This window comes from Sorex araneus, chromosome 11 (genome assembly GCF_027595985.1).
Source record: "Sorex araneus isolate mSorAra2 chromosome 11, mSorAra2.pri, whole genome shotgun sequence".
In the NCBI taxonomy this organism is placed as follows: Eukaryota; Metazoa; Chordata; class Mammalia; order Eulipotyphla; family Soricidae; genus Sorex; species Sorex araneus.
Genome location: NC_073312.1, coordinates 34,267,619 through 34,289,117, shown reverse-complemented (window position 1 = coordinate 34,289,117; position 21,499 = coordinate 34,267,619). Strand labels below are relative to the sequence as shown.

Below are 21,499 nucleotides of genomic sequence, written 5' to 3'. Positions count from 1 at the left end.
CGCTAGGAGTAATTCCTGAGTGCAGAGCCAGGAGTAACCCCTGTGCATCGCTGGGTGTGAACCCCCCCCCCCAAAGAAAAGAAGAACAGAGTGCGTTAGGAAGATACTTCAAGTGGTAGAACACTTGCTTAGCAAGTGCTAGGTCTAAGCTGGATGCCCCAAACCATCTTGCCCTTCCTCAATACCATCAGCTGAGGCCTCTCCCGCCAGGCACTGCCAAGTGTGACCCCACTGGCCAGCGATGAGCCCTAGGACAGTGCCCAGATGGCCTGGAATGGTCCACAAAGACCTGCCCCGAAGACCAAGGAATAGGAATTGTGGGAAAGCTATGAAAGGAGCAGGTTTTGATATCTAGAGATCGGTCTTGAGAAGTTATATACTGGCCATATAAGGGAAAATGTTGAGTAGCAAGTCTGTTACTTATATCTGAAATTCTGGGGAAAGGTTCTGGCTAAGAGATTTACATTCTGGACCTGTTTCATAGGGCTTATGTGACAAAGGAAAAGCATTACGTAGGCTCTGCCCCATATGGTAGCCACAAGCCTCAGGGGACTTGAACTGTGGCTAGAGTGACTAAGGAAAGTGAACTGTTAACTTTAGCTAATTTACATTTAAATAAGTACATGTGGTTTACTTAAGTGTATACAGGCAGGATTTAAAGCAATGTGACTGAGGCTTGGGATGTGGCTCTCTGGCAGAGCCCTGACTTTGGCTGGGTGATGCCCCAGGTTTGATTTCAGCAACGGAATCAACTATGAATGGAAGTCAACAACAAAGTTAAATGAAAAAATTAAGCTAAATGAGTGAATATAGGTAGAATGGACACCCAAAGGCTCAGTGAGAACTCACCACACTAATAGCATGGGTTATCTGTGATAGACTAAAAAAAAAAAATACAAACCATCATCAACAGAGGAATAACTGATGGCATATTCACACCAGAATTCTACTCAGGGCAAGTGGAAATAAGAGTTCAAAGGACTGAGCTCTGAGGGGGGTCCAGGTTGCCAAGGACAAGTACTACTGGGAGTGAACATGAAGCACCAAGCTATGAGCAGCTGGCAAGCAAGTGGAGGTGGTCCAAAACATAAAAATACAAAATGAGGGGCTGGAGAGATCATACAGCAGGTAGGGCACTTGCCTTGTATGCAGCCAGTGGGGTTGGGTGGGAGGGGGTTTAATCCCTGGCACTAACCCCCTCCAAGACTGATCCCCCAGCACAGAGCCAACAGTAAGCCCTCAGCACAGAAAAGTGTAGTCCAAACCTCCCCTCACAAAAAGCTATTCAGGGGGCTGGAGAGATAGCACAGCGGGTAGGGCGTTTGCCTTGCACGCGGCCGACCCGGGTTCAAATCCCAACATCCCATATGGTACCCTGAGCATGGCCAGGGGTAATTCCTGAGTGCAGAGCCAGGAGTAACCCCTGTGCATCGCCAGGTGTGACCCAAAAAGCAAAAAAAAAAAAAAAAAAAAAAAAAGCTATTCAGGGGCTGGAGCGATAGCTCGGCGGGCAGGGTGTTTGCCTTGCACTCGGTCAACCTGGGTTCGATTCCCAGCATCCCACATGGTCCCCTGAGCACCACCAGGAGTTAATTCCTGAGTGCATGAGCCAGGAGTAATCCCTGTGCATCGCCGGGTGTGATCAAAAAAAAAAAGCTATTCAAATGTGAACTCAACTCTATGAATATCAACTACAAAGTTATATGAAAAATTAACTCAGTGAAAGAATTTCTGTAAGGATCAAAAACAGACTAAACTAAAAACAAGAATTTTAAGAATCTGTGTTTAAGATTGTATTCAGGGCCAAGCAGATACCTAAAAACAGATACCAAAGCACAGTGCCAGCCACAATGGGTGAATCCCTCCAACCAAACCAGGAGTAGCCCTAAGCACCACTGAATATGACCCAAATACAAATTAAACCTTGTAGACGTGGAATGTCATGGCAGATGAACATGTATTGAATTTAAATGGTTACAGATCAAGTTTATTAAAAAGAAAAAAAGGATGAAGATTCAAGAGTTTGAGAATAGGCAATAAGGGGAAAAGAGAATCAAAAGTTACTCCTGTTTCGAGGCTGGAGAGATAGCACAGCGGGTAGGGCGTTTGCCTTGCACGCGGCCTACCCGGGTTCAAATCCCAGCATCCCATATGATCCCCTGAGCACGGCCAGGGGTGGTTCCTGAGTGCAGAGCCAGGAGTAACCCCTGTGCATCGCCAGGTGTGACCCAAAAAGAAAAAAAAAAAAGTTACTCCTGTTTCAAGCTAATTCGGAAAATAATAATACCAACTTACTAGGAAAACTACAAGAGAAAACAAAATTGGTGTTTTAAGGTGTTTCGGTTCAGTTTGGGTTTGGGATTTTGAGCCACACCTTGTAGTGCTCAGTGCTTAGTCCTTCTCTGCATCCAGGGCCCATATGGGATTCCGGTGATCAAACCCAGGGTGGCATGCAAGGCAAACTGCCTACCTGCTGTACTATCACTCCAGTCCAGAGAAAACTGATCTTAAGAGAGGTCATTCATTCATTCATAACTACATCAAGGCAAGTATGACATTTTCCACTTTAAAAAGTAGCTTGAGCCCCACCAGCACTGCCAGGAGTAACCACAGATACCACCAGGTATGGCCCCAAAGCCAAAGTACATAATAATCATGAATTTCACAGATTTACAACTCTATCAAATTTCAAGAGGGGCCAAGAGATAGCTCAAACGCTAGTGGCACATACTTCCATGCCAGAACCCTCGTTGTGACCCCCAACACCACAGGATCCCTTAGCAGTGCTAAGTGTAACCCCCAACCCCCAGCCCAGAGCCAGGAGCAGCTCCTGAGCACCACTGAGTGTGAACCCCAATCATGAATATAGCTTCACACCTCTACATGTGTTTCAGACTCCCCTGGACCCACCTTCCAATTTCCAGTGCCATCACACTATTAAAATGGCTCCTCTACCCTTTCCTCCCCTCCCCTCTCCCCTATACTAACCTACTACGCTTTTTACAATCAGAGGTTATTTGTTTTGCCAGTCCTTTTGTTCTGTTACATTCCACACAGATGAACATCCATAATTGTCTTCATTCCTGACTTATTGCCCTTAGCATAATCATCTCAAGTTCAAGTTCCATTCACGGAGCTGCAAATGATATGACTTCATCTCTTTTAATAGCTGAATAGTATTCCACTGAGTACATTTACCACATGTTCCTTTTAGTGCCAGGGACTTAACCCAGTGTTCTCCCACATTACCACAGTTTCTTCATCTAGGCAACTGTAAATATGTTATAATTCCATGTTTTGGTTAGCGTGCATATGCTGCTACGAACAGAGTTCTACTCCTTCAAATCAGTGTTCTCCGGGCTGGAGCGATAGCATAGTGGGTAGGGCGTTTGCCTTGCACGCAGCTGACCTGGGTTCAATTCCCAGCATCCCATATGGTCCCCTGAGCACCCTCAGTAGTGGTTCCTGAGTGCAGAGCTAGGAGTAACCTCTGTGCATCTCCAGGTGTGACCAAAAAAGAAAAAAAAAATCAGTGTTCTCTTATCTTTGGATAAATACCCGGAAGTGATACTGCTGGATCATACAGTGTATCTTTTGGGTACTTTTGTTTTTGTTGCTTTTGAAATACACCTGATAGTGCTTGGAGGTTGTTCCCAGGGGTCTTAAGAGGACATGCAATGTGGGGATCAAATTCAAGGCCCCTGCAAGCAAAGCATGCACTACTAACCATTAAGCTAGCTCCCTAGCCCTTCGCTTTTTCTTCTAAAGTGATCTCCATGCTGTTTTCCGTAGAGACTCTACCAATGTATATCCGTACTAATAGGGTATAAGCATTTTGTTCTGTGGCCATAGCTGTTGCTCTGAAGGTACTCCTAGTTCCCTGGCTGCTGTGGGGAAGGGAGAGTGTCATTCCTAGAGGGCTCAGGGGATCATTTGGTACAAGGGATGGAACCCAACCTGGACGGACCTCCTGCATGCAAAACATAGACTCCAGCCAGTTGAGCTATTTGGGGCCAAGGGTCCATTTTTTTGTCCACTTATCTGCATTCCATTTCGGAATCACCTTTATCCAAACCTGGGGTAAGTAATTCCCAAAAGAAAGTAAAAGTGGGGCCAGAGAGATATTATAGTGGATAGGGTACTTGTCCATATGTGATCTACTTGGGTTCAAACCCTGGCATCACATATGGTCCCCCAAGCACCACCAGGTGTGATTCCTGAGTGCAGAGCCAGGAGTAACCCCTGAGCAACACTGGGTGTGGCCCCAAACCAAAACACACACACAAAAAAAGGTAAAAGTGGGACAGGCCAGATAAATAGTATAGCATTTAAGGCACTTGCCTTGCATGTAGTCAACCTGGATTTGATCCCCAGCACCACATATGATACCCCAAACTCCACCAGGAGTGATCCCTGAACACCACTGCATGTGACCCAAAAGCAAAAAAATCAAAAACAGAAAAAGCTTTTTCCTTTCTCCTCTCTGGGAAGTGTACTTTCTCTCTTGGGCACAATATCTTCTTTCTCCCTTATTTTTGGTTTTGTTTTTGGGCCACACCAGGCAGTGCTAATGGGGTTACACTTCACTCTGCTCTCATGAATCACCTCTGGCAGTGCTTGGGGGACCATATGGGATGCTGTAGATTGAACCAGGTCAGCCAGGTGCAAGGCAAGCACTCTACCCACTATACTCTTTACTCTCTTCCTTCTCCCTTTTAATAAAATTTTAAAAGTTCCTCCTTTTTTTCCACCACTGCTGCTAATATTTCTGATGTAAGTCATTCTTCTGGTTATGAGTCCTACTTTTAAAAGAATTGTACTGTTGCTTTCTGAAATAAATCTTACTGCGGTTTTGATTTAAAATTCCCTAGTGTCAGGAAGCTCAGTGGTATAGCATTTGTCTTTTACATGAAGCCCTGGGTTAAATCACTGCCACTGTAAAAAAATAATAATAATTTTAATAACAAAAAATTATAAATCTCTAAGTGAAATATACATTGGGCCATCTATATGTCTTGGAGATATACTTATTCAGATGTTTTATCCATTTTATAAATAGGACTTTTACCTTTCTAGGAAGAGGCTTCGGGCTATACCAGGCTGTGTGCTCAGGCAATATCCCTGCCTATAATCAAGAGTGACACCTGGAGGTACTCTGGGGACCCCATATGATGCCAAGGGTTACAGTCACATGTAAGGAAAGAGCCTTAACCCCCAAACTATCTCTCCAATCCCAGCTTCCTTATTTGGGACTTAGTTGAGAGAGCCAGTTCCACACTTCAGGTATCCAGCCCTGTTGTAAGTCCCTACTTTGTTTTTGAATTGAGTCACTGTGAGATATAGTAAGTCCTATTGTAAAAAAGTACCGTTTTGTAAAGAATTGGAAAAAAGCAACAGAACACAGAGGTGGAGCTGTTTACTCAAGATCACGGGTAAAGCAGAGTAATCCTGGACAGCAACCTGAGCACTGTTGAGATCGTGCATCCCCAAGCGCTGGGCACTATGAGTAACCGCCACTGAGCAGATGCTCAAATATGGCTGGGAGAGCGGACAGGAAAGAATGAGGGCAGACCAAAGACAAGTCAGAACACCCTGAAGGGGCCCAAGCCCAACACACCTAGCACTTCAACCCTAATGGAAAGGAGAACGCTTTGGCCTGGCCCCCTGACTCACAGGTAGGCCGAGCCTCTAGGTACATCTTTAGGAGATGTCAAAATGCCAACAGAGAAAACCAGAAAGGAAACCAAGTATGACAAACACACACGTGGGGTGCATTTCACTCTGGAACCACCCCTATCCCAACCTGATCTATGTTGTTCCTTTCCTTTCCTTCTCTCCTCTCGCAGAAGCCCATAATCGCTCAGCCCATAATCACTCACATGCATTTTACTTATTCGTCCTTTCACACAGACACAGAGGATCTCTCTCATCAGTGGGATATGAAGAAACAAAGTACAGGTACATCAAATGCCCAAAAGCAGCAGAAACAGAACTGGTCTTTGGTAGGGCGCTTACCACAGGGGAGGGAAGCGGGTACTGAGATGGGAGGAGGCACGGGGGCAATGGTGGAGGGCAGCAGACGGCAGTGCCGGGTGTAGTACTGCATGCATTGTTGACGGTATTGTAAATGATGGTGCCTATTTTGTTGGGGAGGCGGGGAGGGGGGAAGGAGACAGCGGTACTTGGGGCTTATTCCTGGCTCTGAGCTCAGGGGTCACTCCTGGCAGGGCTCAGGAACTCATACAGGGTGCCAAGAATCAAACCCAGGGCAGGGGCAGGTACCCTAACTGCTGAACTATCTTGCTACTTGAAGAAAATTCTTTACTTCAGGTGTATCTGAATCTCCTGAGATGTGTACTTTACCCCAAGGACACATCTGCCCACATCCCCCTGAGGTGGGTACGTTCTTACTTTAGGGCACCACTACAGCACAATCCCATTCTGGGGAAATGACCCACACATCCATGCTTGTCCTTTGTACTTTGCTTTTTCTATGCTGCAGAAGCCCGAGGTCTCTCTTGAGCACATCTCTCTTTTTTCCCTCCATTTATTTCCTCAATAAACCTTTAAAATTTTTCCTTTACTTAAAAAAAAAAAAAAAACCTAGTGAATTTTTGCGGGTCGGCAAAATAATGTCAATATATGTGTATGTATATATATATATATATGTGTATGTGTGTGTGTGTGTGTGTTGACTTTTAGTGATGGACACCTGAAACTTATGTCATAATGCAATGTCGTTCCAGTAAAAAAATAAAGGAGCCAGAGCAACAGTATAATAGGTAGGGTGCTTGCCTTGCACACAGCTGAGCCAGGTTAGTCCCTGGCTCCCCATTATGGTCTGCTCCCACCAGCCCCACAGGAGTGATTCCTGAGTGCAGAGTCAGGATTAAGTCCTGAGCACTGCCAGGTGTGACCCAAAAACCAAAATAAAAATTTAAAAATAAAACATTCAAGAAAAAAGTAAAAGGCTTTTACCCCACTTCACCCCAAGACTGTCCCCGACACTATTTTCTAAGGCAGGCAGGTAGAATATAAGAGCACTATGTGATGACTGGGCCAACGCTAATTAATGATACTCAAGAATATCCTATCCCGAGGGAAAGCCCTGGCACTGAGGCGGGACGGAGGGGACAGGGTGGGGGTGGTGGGAGGGATGCTTCGGTGGTGGAAAATGGACCCTGGAGGAGGGATGGGTATTTGATCATTGTATGACTGAAACACAAGCACTAAAGTTTTTAAGTCTGTAACTGTACCTCAAGGTGATTCACTAATAAAAATTTTTTTTAAAAAAGATTTTATTAAGAATATCCTGTCCTTGGGGGCTGGAGCAATAGCACAGCGGGTAGGGCGTTTGCCTTGCACACGGCCGACCCGGGTTGATTCCCAGCATCCCTTGAAATTCTTCAAGTAGCGAGACAGGAGTGACCCCTGTGCATCGCCAGGTGTGACCCAAAAAGGAAAAAAAAAAAAATATCCTATCCTTTTAGACAATTCCAAGCCTTTTTGTTTAAAAAAAAAAAAAAGAAAAAGAAAAACTACACTACTTTTAAAACTAAACATAGTTTAAAAGCCTAAATCCTGGGGTTGGGGCTATTACCTCCAATTTTCCTCAATAATTGAGACAGTCACGCATCACCCCAACTTACCCAACAAGGCTGAACAGTGGGCAATGAGACTGCTTTTTAAATGAACCGATCTTACACAAACGCACTACGGCATCTCTTTTTCTTTTTTTTTGCTTTTTGGGTCACACCCGGCAATGCACAGGGGTTACTCCTGGCTCTGCACTCAAGAATTACCCCTGGCAGTGCTCAGGGGACCATATGGGATGCTGGGATTTGAACCCGGGTTGGCCGAGTGCAAGGCAAACGCCCTCCCCGCTGTGCTATCGCTCCAGCCCCGGCATCTCTTTTTCTCAAGCAGCAATAAGTGAATGCCCAAACACTGCAACCACAATAGCTCAGAGCTCAGGCTCTGGGGCTGGACAGACATGTTAAATCTTCCACTGACTAGCTCCATGACAATACCTTAAATTCCATTGCATTACCATTACACGAAGACTGAGTTAAGATTTAAAATATAATCAGCTCACATTAGATCCTGAGATCAGTATCTGGAAATAACAACAAAGATCTGGATATGTGATAGCTCCACTTGTTACTATTTCCTGCCAGAGAACTATGGGCCTGAAAGATGGTGCAATGATACAGGCTCACGAAGCAGGTCACGAGTGCAAACGCTGATGTGTCTGCAGTCAGGTCCCAGGTGAGGCAGGCAGCCCCACTGTTTGTGATCCCCCGTGAAAAGGGGCCCAGAAAACGGCTCCGCAGCCTAAAAAATACCCCAGGGTGGCCAGAGAGATAGTCTAGCAGGTGGGCAACTTGTATGTAGTCAACCTGGGTTAAATCCTCAGCACCCTGTGTGGTCCCCAAAGCAAGGGGAGGAGGGGAGGAGACATCACTGAGGGATGTGGCTGAGTTGTAAAATGCATGTCTTAGTACACATGACCTGAGTGTGGTAGCTAGTATCAGAAAAACAAAAGGATAAAAAAGAACAGCTGACTGGATAAAGAGTAACGCACATTTACACAATGGACTACTACTTATATGTATACTAAAAAAAATGATACAACGAGTGGGGTGAATATAAGGCACTTGCCTTGCATGCTCCTGACCTGGGTTCGATCTCCTGCTTTCCATTTGTTCCCCGAGCACTGCTAGGAGTAATTCCTGAGTGTGCAGCCAGGGATAACCCCTGAGCATCATCGGGTGTGACCCCCAAACAAAATAAGATAAAATCCAACGGGAAGCATAGTACAATGAGTACAGGTACAGGTAATGTATAATAGCACAGGCAATATACAACAGTACAGGCAAGTACATAACCCACTTGCCTTGCATGGGACAAATAGAGTTCAATCCCCAGGACCCCAAATCGTCCTCGTCCCCCTGAGCCCATCAGGAGTGATCCCTGGAGCTTAGAGCCAGGAGTACGAGTTTAGCACAACTCAGCGAGTGTGGCCAAAAAAAAAAAAAAAGAGGGAGAGGGAAGGGTGGGGGGGAGAGAGAAAGAGAGAGAGAGAGAGAGAGAGAGAGAGAGAGAGAGAGAGAGAGGGAGAGGGAGAGAGGGAGAGGGAGGGAGGTGTGCCCCCGCCCCAAAAAAATAAAGGGAGAGGGAAGGATAGGGGGGAGGAGGGGGAGGGGAGAGAGGAAGAGAGAGAGAGTGTCACCTGGAGAGTATCATGCTGAGGAAGAAAAAGATAACCAAAAGATCTCTCACCTGTGGAATAGAGAGAAAAATATTAAAAATTGATCTCACCTGTGGGATATAAAGAAACTTCGAAAGGAAACAATAAATTCCCAAAGGCAACAGGAAGTGAGACCTAGGCCTTAGAAGGCAACGTGCTGCAGGAGGGATGGGGTGAAAAGAGGAGAGGGGACACTGGGACGAGGCGGAGGGCGGCTGACACTGGCAGAGGATGTGGTGACGGAATGTTTTATGCAGGAAATACTGTAAATCACAGTGTCTAAAATAAAGTTTTAAAAAAGCACCCAGGGCAAGAGGTAGGGAGAAGGCTAATTCTGTGCCACACGCACTGAGACGGCCCTGTTACAATCTGAAAGTAATAAAACTATATGCAGGCCTGAAAGAGAAGGGGCTTTGGGTTCCTGGGGGACAGAGGCGGGTATACTGGTGATGGGTGTGGTGTTAAGACTTATGTGCATGGGAAGCCATCATTTAACAGCATTATTAATCACAGAACCTCCATGAGGAAAAAAAGAGCTAGAAAATAAAAATAAAACAGAACTACACCTTAGTGGCTAGAGAGAGAGTTCAGCGGGAAGAACACAGATGACCCAGTTATTTGATCCCCAGGATCTGAGCACTGCCAGGAGTGATCCCAGAGCACAGAGCCAGGTGTGGCCCTGAGTACAGTCACTGCCCAAAAGAAAAACAAACAAAAACTACTACACCCTAACCTCTCTGACTAAAACTACTGTTCTTATTAGACTTAGTCACTAATTTTTAGGGTCAAATTCTGTAGATGCATTGATACCTCACTCACTGTGCTTTGACTCTCGCAAGTTTCCCTCCAAAAAGGCTGCCTTTTTGTTGTTTTGAGCATCTTGCTGTGTGGGGATTGGGGTGCTCCCAGCTCTCACTTCTGTGCTGGGGGTGCACCCTGCATGGTACCGGAGGACCAGCCAATTGGGGGAGGCATGCACTCAATCCCTTGAGTGATTCATACTCTCTCTCTCTCTCCCCCCCTCCCCTCCCTCCTTCCTTCCCTCCCTCCCTCTCTTTCTCACCCTCTCTCTCTCCATGAGCAAAATTAGTTCAATGAGACCTGGACTTCAACTGAGGCAGTGAAGAGAAGAGGGAGAAAAATCACAAAGAAAAGCAAATCGTGTGTAGAATACATGAAAACAAATGGCTTTCTGGGGCCAGAGAAATAGTGCAAAGGTTAAGGTGCTTGCCTAGCATGTGACTGCAATCACGACCCGAGCTGGAATCCTACACAACATCTGGTCCCCTGAGCACAGAGCCAGGTGTTGCCCCTGAGCAGACAGAAAAAAAAGGAAAACAAGGAAAACGGATTGTTTCCTAGGGTCCAGAGATAGCACAGCAGGTAAGGCGCTTATCTTGCACAAGGTGGGGTTGGATCCATGGCATTCCCAGCCCCGCCAAGTGATCCCTGAGCACAGAGCCAGGATAAACCCTGAACATTTGGTGTGGTCCAAATACACCCTTCCCCCCAAAACAGAACTAAACTGAAGGAGGGCCAGGCTAGCCTCACAAACCCCATTTCTTTAAGCTCAGAAACCTTTTTTTGCATGACTTGGGAGGGAGGAGGGAAAACAAGATCCCCAGATTTACTTCTATACTTTAGGCCTTAGTACCATTACCACCCGCCTAACAACCGGTTTCTCAGCTTTGGGTTCTCTCTCGGCTCCTGACATCCACCACCAAGTCACCAAACTCATTTCCTAAACTACCAGTTTCAGCAGATTATGCCACAGCTCAAGAACTCTTAATGGCTCCCTTCCTTTTCCCTGGGAAAAAAGCCCAACTTTAAAAAAAAAAAAAAATCAAAGTCCTGGCTAGCATTATCCCACTTTTATAATGCAGGACTTGTTTGCAACCAAATTCACCCCCCCCACCACCACTACAACACCCCCACGGAAATTCAAGGAGCCTCATCTACCGTCTCCCCAGCACAGACTGCCACCCTAAGTGGATTATTAGATCTGCCCATACCCCACCGAGGATCCTTCAGCGACCAGTCGGACCCCCTCCTCCATCTCAGCCCCACAACGTGCTCCCAAAGCACAGGCTCCTCCCCCGCTGCCCACCTTTGGCTCAGGATAAAGCAGAGGAGAGATACATATTTAGCTGCCAATCACAGCATCTCAATCCGTTCCAACCCAGCCAAAGTTCCTTGACATAAGGCCACATCCTACACCAGGGCTCCAAGCCCAGGGCCCCGCACCTAGGAGGTGATCAAAGACGAGGGTTGGCTGGGAGGGTTCAAGACCACACACCAAAGGAGTGGGGGGAAGACAATACTGCCCGTCTCTGCCAATCCCCCTATTCACGGACCGGGGGAACTGGGCGTTCGCGAGGCGGTCCAAAAGTCTCGCCCCGCGGCCGGTGGAGCGAGTACGCCACCGGATGGCTGAACAGACACAGCGCCCCGCGCCCCGATCCCGGGGCTGGCCCCCGTCCCCGCCACGCTGGGGAAATCGCACGATCTCCCTGGGCCTCGCTCGTGTCTCAGGTGGGCTGGGCTGGGCACCCGGAGGTCTCCCCGGCTCCCCCCACCCCCCGATTCTCGCCCACAGGAAGCCCCAACCCTCCACGACTCCCCCACGGCTGGCGCTGGCAAACTTTTTCAGTTCCCAGCGCCGACGTGTCCGGAGAGGACTGGCGCGGACTCGTTTTCCCCAAGAGCGGAAAAAAAATAATAATAATAAATGCAGAAGTGCGAGGCGGGGAGACGCGGTGTCCGGGAGAACTCGGATTCCCGGACCCCCGCGCCGGCGACAGTCCGCCCGGGCTTCCCGGCGCTCTGGGGCAGGGCCGAGGGGGCCCGGTGCGCGGCCCCGTCCCCGCGCCGCCCGCACAGGGGACACACGCGGCGGCCCGAGAGCTCGGGTCCCGGCCCTAAGCCGCCCTCCCCGCCGCCCCGCGCGGGGGGCCAGGCCGCTAAGCGCGCCCGCCCGGGCGAGCCTCCCTCCCGGGCAGCGCCGGGGCCCGCGCCGGCGGGACGGGCGGCGTGAGGGGCGGCGGCGCGGCTCGAAGTGCTGAATCACCACTTTGCAAGGCGAGCGCCCCAAACACGGTGACCCGCGGGCCCCGGCGGGGGGCAGCGGCGGGGGTGTGGGGCCCGGCGCGCCCGCTCCGCTTACCCACACAGGCGCTCGGGGAGCAGCGGCCGGGCGCCAACCAGGGCGCGGAAGGTGCGGGGCAGCGCGGGATGCAGCAGCCACGCTAGCCCGTTCCGCATAGCCCAGCGGACACTCCGGGATCGCGGCGGACGCTTCCTTCTTGCGCCTGGAGCCGGCCCTGCCCACTGCGCATGCTCGGGCCGCCGCGCCGCCGCGCCGCCTCGCGGGAACCGCCGACGGGCCTGGCCGCCCGCGCCGGGGCGTGCTGGGAGCCGGCCTGGGCGGGGAGGGCGCGGGACCGCGGCTCGGGCGACAGCCGCTCGGGGCCCGGTGTAAGCTGCGCGAAGCCCGGCCGCGGGGCGCACTGGCGAGGGCGGGGGCCCCGGGATGCGCTGTGACGCGGGCGCGGGCCGGCGGGGCGGGGGCGTGGGAGGCGGGGGCGCTCTGTGAGGGCACAAGGGGCCACGTGGGGCCCCGAGCGAGCAGGTGCTGGCATCAAGGTCAGCGGCCGCCCGGGGCCAGGGTTGGGGGGAGGACTGAGGGAGGCCGAGGGAGGCCCGGCTGCCTTCAAAGCGCGCGGTGGAGGCAGGTCACGGCCAAACCGGGCTCCGGCGTCCGGAATAGAAACTAGGGCTGCCTTGGGGCTGTTCGCCCCCAGCATTCCGCTCTGGGGCCGCTGCGAGCCCACGGTACTACTAGAGTGGCTGGTTACGTAACTCCACTCGAGCCGCGCGGAGAGTACTACATAGGCGGGCCGCTGTCGGTCATTATTTGGACGACGGGACTCTGCTTCCCAGTGGCATCCTTACCGTGTTCTGCATCCAAAGTCCACTGACTTATTAGTATGGATGAGACTTTGCGTTACATTCTTTTCTTTCTTTTTTTGAGGGTGGTGGCCACACCCCTCCAGCTCAGAATTTATTCCTGGCTCTGAGGCCCAAGGATCACTCCTCTTGGGACTTGTGCAGGAACCATATATGGTGTCTGGAATTACACCCAGGTCAGCTGCATGCAAAGCAAGCACATTTCCCGCTGTACGTGTGGCCTCCCATTACATTCTTCTTATTTTTTTTTTCTTGAGTCACCGAGAATTACAAAGTTGTTTATAATTGACTTTCAGCAACAGCAATCCCTGCCACCAATGTCCCGTTTCCCTCCGGCCTTCCAGCCTGCCTCTGGACAGCATTTTAGGAACCTCATTGCTGACATCGCCACACCCCACCCTACACACACACACACACACACACACACACACACATGCACACACACCAGCACACCAGTGGCAAGCTGTCACTGTCACTCATCCCGTTGCTCATGGATTTGTTCGAGCGGGCACCAGTAACATCTCTCATTGAGTGGCAAGCTACCTGCTGAAAATCAGTTTTTTGTTTTTCTTGGTTTTTTTGGGGGGCCACACCCTGCGATGCACAGAGGTTATTCCTGGCTCATGCACTCAGGAGTTACTCCTGGCGGTGCTTGGAGGACCATATGAGATGCTGGGAATCGAACCTGGGTCGGCAGCATGCAAGGCAAACGCCCTAACCACTATGCTATCGCTCCAGCTCCTGAAAATCAGTTCTTAAGCCCTTCCTTTGGACATTTGTTGTTCCCATATTTTCTTTATATTTCATATATGAGAGAGATCACTCTGTGTCTCTCTCTCCCCCTCTGACTTCACTCAACACCATTCTTTCTAATCCATCTATGTAGCAGCAAATTGCATGCCTTCGTCTTTTATTATGGCCAGGTAGTATTCCATTGTTTTTTGCTGTTTGTTTTGCTTTTTGGGTCACACCCGGTGATGCACAGGGGTTACTCCTGGCTCTGTACCCAGGACTTAACCCTGACAGTCTCAGGGGACCATATGGGATGCTGGGAATTGAACCCTGGTTGGCTGCGTGCAAGGCAAACGCTCTACCCGCTGTGCTATTGCTCCAGCCCCTCCATTGTTTTTTTTGTGCACTCATCTGTTCCTGGGCACTTGGTTGTTTTTTGATTTTGGCTGTTATGAATAGTGCTGCAATGAACATAGGAGTGCAGATGTCTTTATTCTGTTTTTGAGTCCTTGGGGTATATTCCAAGGAATGAAATTGCTGGATCATATGGAAACTCAATTGCTAGGTTTTTGAGGAATGTTCATATCATTACATTTGTATGAGAGTCTTGAAGTAAGAGTGCCATTAGGGAGAGTGACTCTTACCTGGGTGCTTTTAGGTTTCTGTGGTGACTGAGCAAGCAACCAAGAAAAATGCTCTAACCACAGTGCCCAAAGGGGGAAAGAGAGAAAGAGAGAGAGAGAGAGAGAGAGAGCGAGCGAGAGAGAGAGCACCTGCCATAGAGGCAGGCTGAGAGGGAGCATGATGGGAGGGAAACTGGGGACACTGGTGTTGGGAAATGTACACTGGTGGAGGGATGCGTGGTGGAACACTGTCAGACTGAAACGTAATCATGAACAGCTTTGTAACCATCTATCTCAGTGATTCAATTAAAAAAAATGTTAATCAGCTAGAAAGCAGAGATTGGTGCTCTGAAAAATAAAAAAGGACAAATTACAATTCCTTTTACCAGTCTTTGAATGCAAAATATTTTATTTGAGGAAAATCACTCTGTTCACACAGTCCTACAGTGCTCACCTTCTTATTCTCTCCTTCTGTTTGCTGCATGCTGTTACCCTGTGCAACAGTAAACAGACCGGCTGGATGTGCACATTCACATTGAAGTAAACTAATGACGTGAAAAATAAATAATGGGACTGGAGTGATAGCATAACAGGTAGGGCGTTTGCCTTGCACGCGGCCAACCTGAGTTCAATTCCCAGTATCCCATATGGTCCCCTAAGCACTGCCAGGAGTGATTTCTGAGTGCAAAGCCAGGAGTAACCCCTGAGCATCACTGGGTGTGACCCAAAAATAAATAAATAAATAAATATTGCTAAATTCTAAAAAAAGAAAGAAAGAATGCTCTGAATTTCAGCATAACCTCTAGTGGGGATTCAGTAGGAGGCTGGCTAATCCCATAGACGTCTGCCTGGGCAGAGAAATACAGCCTTAGCTAAAGTTAAGCCTGGATGGATGAATTCTAAGTCAAAGGCCTCCCAGTCATGATTTTAAGAACTTTTGAGTTACACTTAATCATTTTGGAGCATCGTGGAGCAGTTTCTGTGAGTTTAAACAGGTTTTTGTTTTGGGGCCACACCCAGTGCTCAGGCAATGGAGTTATTCTTGGTTGCAAAGACTGGAAGTGCTCAGGGGACCTTATGGGATGCTGGGATTGAACCTGCAACTGCCATGTGCAAGGCAAACACTCATGCTGTACTATCACTGAGTTAATCCAGATTTTGGGGGCCAGGGGTGAGATATTGAGCTACTCCCTGCTCTGTGCTCAGGTCCAACCTCAGGCTTTTGAACCTGAGTTCAACTATCTGAGCTCTATTTCTGGCCCAAATACAGACTCAGGGTTTTTGGGTTTTTTTTTCAATTATTTATTTTTTCACTTTTTTTGGGTCACACCCGGCGATGCACAGGGGTTACTCCTGGCTCGTGCACTCAGGAATTACTCCTGGCGGTGCTCGGGGGACCATATGGGATGCTGGGAATCGAACCCAGGTCGGCCGTGTACAAGGCAAACGCCCTATCAGCTGTGCTATCACTCCAGCCTAGAGACTCAGGTTTTATATAATTTAAAATAATCTAGGGGTGGTCTTTGAGAAAATAATAAATAGTACAGGGGCTAAGGTACTTGCCTTGCAGGGGAAGACCTCTGGGTGATTCCTGGCATTGCTGATGGTCCTCCCGACCACTGTCAGGAGTGATGGAACAGAGGGCTGCGTACATACTTTGCAGGAGGATGGATGTCTGGGTTGAACCATGGCAGCACATGGAAATCATCCTGAGCACTGAGTCAGGAGTAATTTCTCAACCTCATTGAGTGTGACTTCAAAACCAGAAAAAAATAACATGTAAAAGTATTAAACTAAATATTTAGAAATTAATTACTTAACAGGAGATCATTTAAACTATTTAAAGTGAGATCTCTTGGGCTGGAGCAATAGCACAGTGGGTAGGGCGTTTGCCTTGCACGCAACTGACCCGGGTTCGATTCCCAGCATCCCATATGGTCCCCCAAGCACCACCAGGAGTAATTCCTGAGTGTATGAGCCAGGAATAACCCCTGTGCATCGCCGGGTGTGACCCAAAAAATAATAAAATAAAGTGAGATCTCTTTAAACTATTTGAAATGCTTACATAAAAATCTTCCTGGCAAGGGTGGAGTGATAGTATAGCAGGTAGGATGTCTGCCTTGCACGCGCCAACCCAGGTTCCATCCTATGGAACCCCAGGTCTGCAGGGTGGTCCCTGAGTGCAGAGCCAGGAGTAAGCCCTGAGCACTGCTGGACATGGCAGAAAAAGAGAAAGAGAAAAGGAGAGAAAGAGACAAAGAAATGGGGGTGGGGGTGGGGATAATATGGGCCAGGGAAGTAGATCAAAGGGTTGAATGCATGTTTACATGCAAACCTGGCTTTGGTCTCTGGCACCACATGGTCCTCTGAGTACTGCTAGGAATAACATCCAAGAATCAGGTATGGTGTAGCCATGAACACCTCTGTAGCCACCAAAACAGAGAAAGGATAAGACCAGAGAGAAAGTATAAGGATTAAATAGGCATTTGCCTTGCATGTGCTTAATCCTGGTTCAATCCCTGTCACCGACTATGGTCCCTCCCAGGCACTGTGAGGAGTGATCTGGGAGCACAGATCCATGAGTAATTCTTGAGCACATCTAGGTTTAATCCACCCCAAATGTCACTACAAAAAAAGAATATTGTTAATTGATAGCAGAGAGGAGGTGAGTTGAAAAGAAGTAACAGTGTTGAGACTACCACTGTAGGCAGATCCGTCTTTATTTATTTATTTATTTATTTATTTATTTATTTATTGGGGGGGGGTCACACCTGGCAATGCACAGGGGTTGCTCCTGGCTCTGCACTTAGGAATCACCCTGGGCAGTGCTCAGGGGACCATATGGGATGCTGGGAATTGAACCCGGGTCGGCCGCATGCAAGGCAAACACCCTACCCACTGTGCTATTGCTCCAGCCCCAGCTCTGTCTTTAAATTTCATAATCTGGTCTTTAAATTTAACAACAACTAGCTGAAATAGATACTCCATGCGTACCAGAGAGGAAAGCAGTTATATAAAGAAACAAGCAATTTGTCCACAATTGTACAAAAAGAACAGCTTCATAGGGCCCAAAAGATGACTGGGAGGCTGAAAGCACTTGCTCAGCAAAAATAATGCCGCAAGTTCAAACCCGGATGCCTCCCACAAACACTTAGCAGTCTGGACCGCGCTGGGGTCTGACACCCACTAGAGGCTCAGTGTCCCAGGAAGTGCCTGGGGCAAGCATAAATCCTAAACTCAATGACCCGGGCTCCACATGCCCCGCAGTCAGCTTGACTATTGGCAGGGTGTGGGTCCCCTGAGAGTGGATTTGTAATTTGAACTCAGAACTGACATTCCAAACCATGAGTCGTTCTGTCACTAATATTTTTTCCAAATAAAAATAAAAAATTTTTTGTTGAGGTAACATGATTCACTCTTTTGTTGACTTAGGAAAGACTGCTGATCGACTTCAAGGCACTATATATCATTAAAGGTGATATAAATAACAGTGAACTCCAAAAAGTAGTCAAGATTTTTTTGTTTGTGTTAGGATCACACCTGGCAATGCTCAGGGGTTACTCTTCGAGTGGCACTCGGGAAATACTCAAGGGACTATATGGAATGCGAGGGATCGAACCCTTACTAGTTGCACTATCTCTTCAGTGCCCCCTCCCCCCATTTTTAATATTTTTGGAACCTAATTTCTGTGTGTGTGGGAAAAACAGGAAACAAATGAATAATGATGAAATACCTAATAAATAAAGGGGCTGGGAATATAACTCAAAGGGCTAGAGTATATGCTTTGCATGTGATTACCTAAAGTTCAATATCTAGGACCTGCCTGGTCCCCCGGACCTGGGAGGTTAGTCCTCTGGTACTGCTAGATGTTATCCAAAGCCCACAGGAAAAGAACAGAAAAGAAAAAAGAGCAAGATGGAGGAATAGTTAGAAAGTAAAAGGATTTTTAAAAATTTTAACTATTTATTTTGAAGTGATCACACCTGGCAGTGCCAGGGCTTACTCCTGCCTCTGCACTCAGAGATCACTCCTTATGGACCCAAGTCTGCCTCATGTAAGGCAAGTATCTGAACCGCTGTACATCTCTCTGGCCCATATTTTCCTTTTTTTCGTGATACTGAGGATTGAACACGGTTTCACATGTGCAAAGCATGGAAGCAGACTCTAATAAGCCCACTAGGAGGCCTCTCTGAACAGGTGATACTTGAGTAGAGGCGAGAATGATGAAAAGAAAAGAAGAAAAGAAATAAAATCTACCCTTCAAACAGAAGCCTGAGGTGTGAGCCACTGAGGCATCTCATTCAGTTGCACAAAACAGTAATGCCTCAAAGTCATTACTTGTCACAGATGAAGATATTAGAGTATTCAGGTCTGAGAATCCTAACATGCCTCAAGACAAATATAAGTAATTTTTGGTTCATCAATGCTGTAGTTCCTATTCACTAGCTGGAGTCTGGTACTAGTATTGGTCAGGGTATTCTAACAAATTCAGGGGAAAGGATGTCCACTGACAGACTAACAATTCCTAATTGGTAACATTCAGAAAATTATGGCCACATCTTTTGAACTAATCTATTGTTTTATTACACATTCAAAATCAAACTATAATAAAATATTCTTAATTCTCAATCCATCAATATAAAAATGTGCTAAGATCTGGGGCCGGAGCGATAGCACAGCGGGTAGGGCGTTTGCCTTGCACGTGGCCGACCCGGGTTCGATCCCCAGCATCCCATATGGTCCCCCAAGCACTGCCAGGAGTAATTCCTGAGTGCAAAGCCAGGAGTAACCCCTGAGCATCGCTGGGTGTGACCCAAAAAGCAAAAAATAAATAAATAAATAAATAAATAAATAAAAATGTGCTAAGATCTAAAGAGAAAGGATAGCTAAGAAATTAATAATAAATTTAAATTAAAAGTTGAATTTCGGGCGAGAGAGTTAGAACAAGGGTTAAGGCACTTGTCTTGCTTATGACCAGGCTCCGTGCATGGTCCCTGAGTCCTGCCAGAACTGATCCCTAAACAGCAAGGTATTCCCAGGCATTCCCCTCACACTCAACAAAATAGATGTACAGGCTCTAAGGCTAGGCTGTAGGTACATTTTGGGGGGAGCTACTACTCAGCTCACCCGTTCCCACACTTTTCAACTTTTACCAGTGTGTCCAGTGTGCACTGCTGCCAGTTGATACTTACAAGGCTACAAATTGGAAGTGGCCTTTATTCAACTTTTCCACATTTTCACTCCCCATCTGCCCCAGTGGAATCACCATTCTCTGATCTGAGCTGCCAGTAGTTTCCTACTGCACTGTAGCACTGTCATTCCGTTGTTTATCGATTTTCTCAAGCAGGCGCCAGTAACGTCTCCATTCATCTTTGTCATGTGCTAGTGTAGCCCAATGGCGTCTGCTCGCTCCAGGAACACGAAGTGAGACCCATTACTCTTACTGTTTTTGGCATATCGAAACATAGTGAAATTCAAGAACTAGAAAAAAAACATCAAACATAAAAGGAAAACTGCTATGGGTAGTCAAATGAATGCAGACATGGAAGCAATTTATGATGAAAGTACTGATGAGGGAAGTAAAAAAGTGCCTGATCCCTCTGTGTTGACTTCAGTAATTATCCCCTCAGAGAGCCCGGCAAGTGACCGAGGGTATTCCGCCCACACGGCAGAGTCTGGCAAGCTACCTGTGGCGTATTCGATATGCCCAAACAGTTTTCTACTAAAGGCATTAATTTGGATATTGACCTTCCCTATAGACTGGAGTGATAACACAGTGGATAGGGCGTTTGTCTTGCACGTGGCTGACCCGGGTTCAATTCCTTCGTCCCTCTCGGAGAGCCTGGCAAGCTACCGAGAGTATCCTGCCCGCATGGCAGAGCCTGGCAAGCTACCCATGGTGTATTCGATTTGCCAAAAACAGTAACAAGAAGTTTCACAATGGAGACATTACTGGTGCCCGCTCGAGCAAATAGAGGAGCAACAGGATGACAGTGCTATAGTGCTACCTTCCCTATACTGTAGAAGCAATAGATTAAGAGTGACCTGTTCATCACTTTTGTATCTGACATTGAAGCAGGCATAGTGCTTAATAAATGCCAAATGCATGTTTGCTGAATCTGATCAATTCAGATTATAACTAATGCTGATAGGATATATATATATATAGGGGATAAGCATATTAAATCTCACCATACGAGAAATAATTAGTAAAATATAGAATTTTGGCATACTACAGAGAAAAATCCCCTAATTTATTCAATAAATTCCAAAATAAAAGAATAAGGAGAAGTCTATGGACTAAATGGAATTTACAATTGATAGACCATAAACAAATTATAAATTTTCATATGAAAATGTAAGGAGACAGGAAGTCTCAAGCCAAAGGACTGGCAGGATGACACAGTGGCTGAAGTGTTTGCCTTGCACATGGCCGAACCCGGTCCAGTCCCCAGCACCAGCACCCCAGATGCTACCCTAAGCCCCACCAAGACTGATCCCTTAGCACAGAGGCAGGAGTAATCCCTAAGCACTGCCAACTATGGCTCTACCCCTACCCCCACCAAAAAAAAAAAAAAAAATCCAAGGTGATCTTGATTTTTATTTATTCCTTTTTTTTTTTTTTAAAGGAGGTTGGGAGTCCCTCTCTAACAGTGTTGGGGGCCAACAGGGTTCTATGTAGTGGTGTTTGGGAGGCCATAGGGTAGCAGGGAAGAATTGGGGCCCAGTGTGTACCAGGCATTCACTCCAGGTCCATCTCTCTGACCAACCCAAGTGAATCTACTAGAATTTAGAGCACTTACACTACCTGTATGTAACTCTTATGTTAAGAATTGCTGGGAGCTGGAGTGATAGTACAGCGAGTAGGGAGTTTGCCTTGCATGTGGCCAACCCGGGTTTGATTCCCCAGTATCCCATATGGTCCCCG

The 21,499-nt window shown here is 47.6% G+C and overlaps 1 protein-coding gene across 3 annotated transcripts in view; it reads right to left on the bottom strand.

The window, feature by feature from the left end:
• IDE (insulin degrading enzyme) overlaps window positions 1-12,611 on the bottom strand; it is an 88,636-nt gene extending 76,025 nt beyond the window's left edge. Inside the window, exon 1 of one of the 3 annotated variants that reach the window (XM_055119054.1) lies at window positions 12,414-12,611. In XM_055119054.1, the coding sequence (XP_054975029.1) occupies window positions 12,414-12,511 (98 nt within the window). In that variant the 5' untranslated portion in view covers window positions 12,512-12,611. The remainder of the gene's footprint in view (window positions 1-12,413) is intronic. The other 2 variants (XM_055119053.1, XM_055119055.1) reach the window with 2 other exon arrangements.
• Between the last annotated feature and the right edge of the window lie 8,888 nt (window positions 12,612-21,499).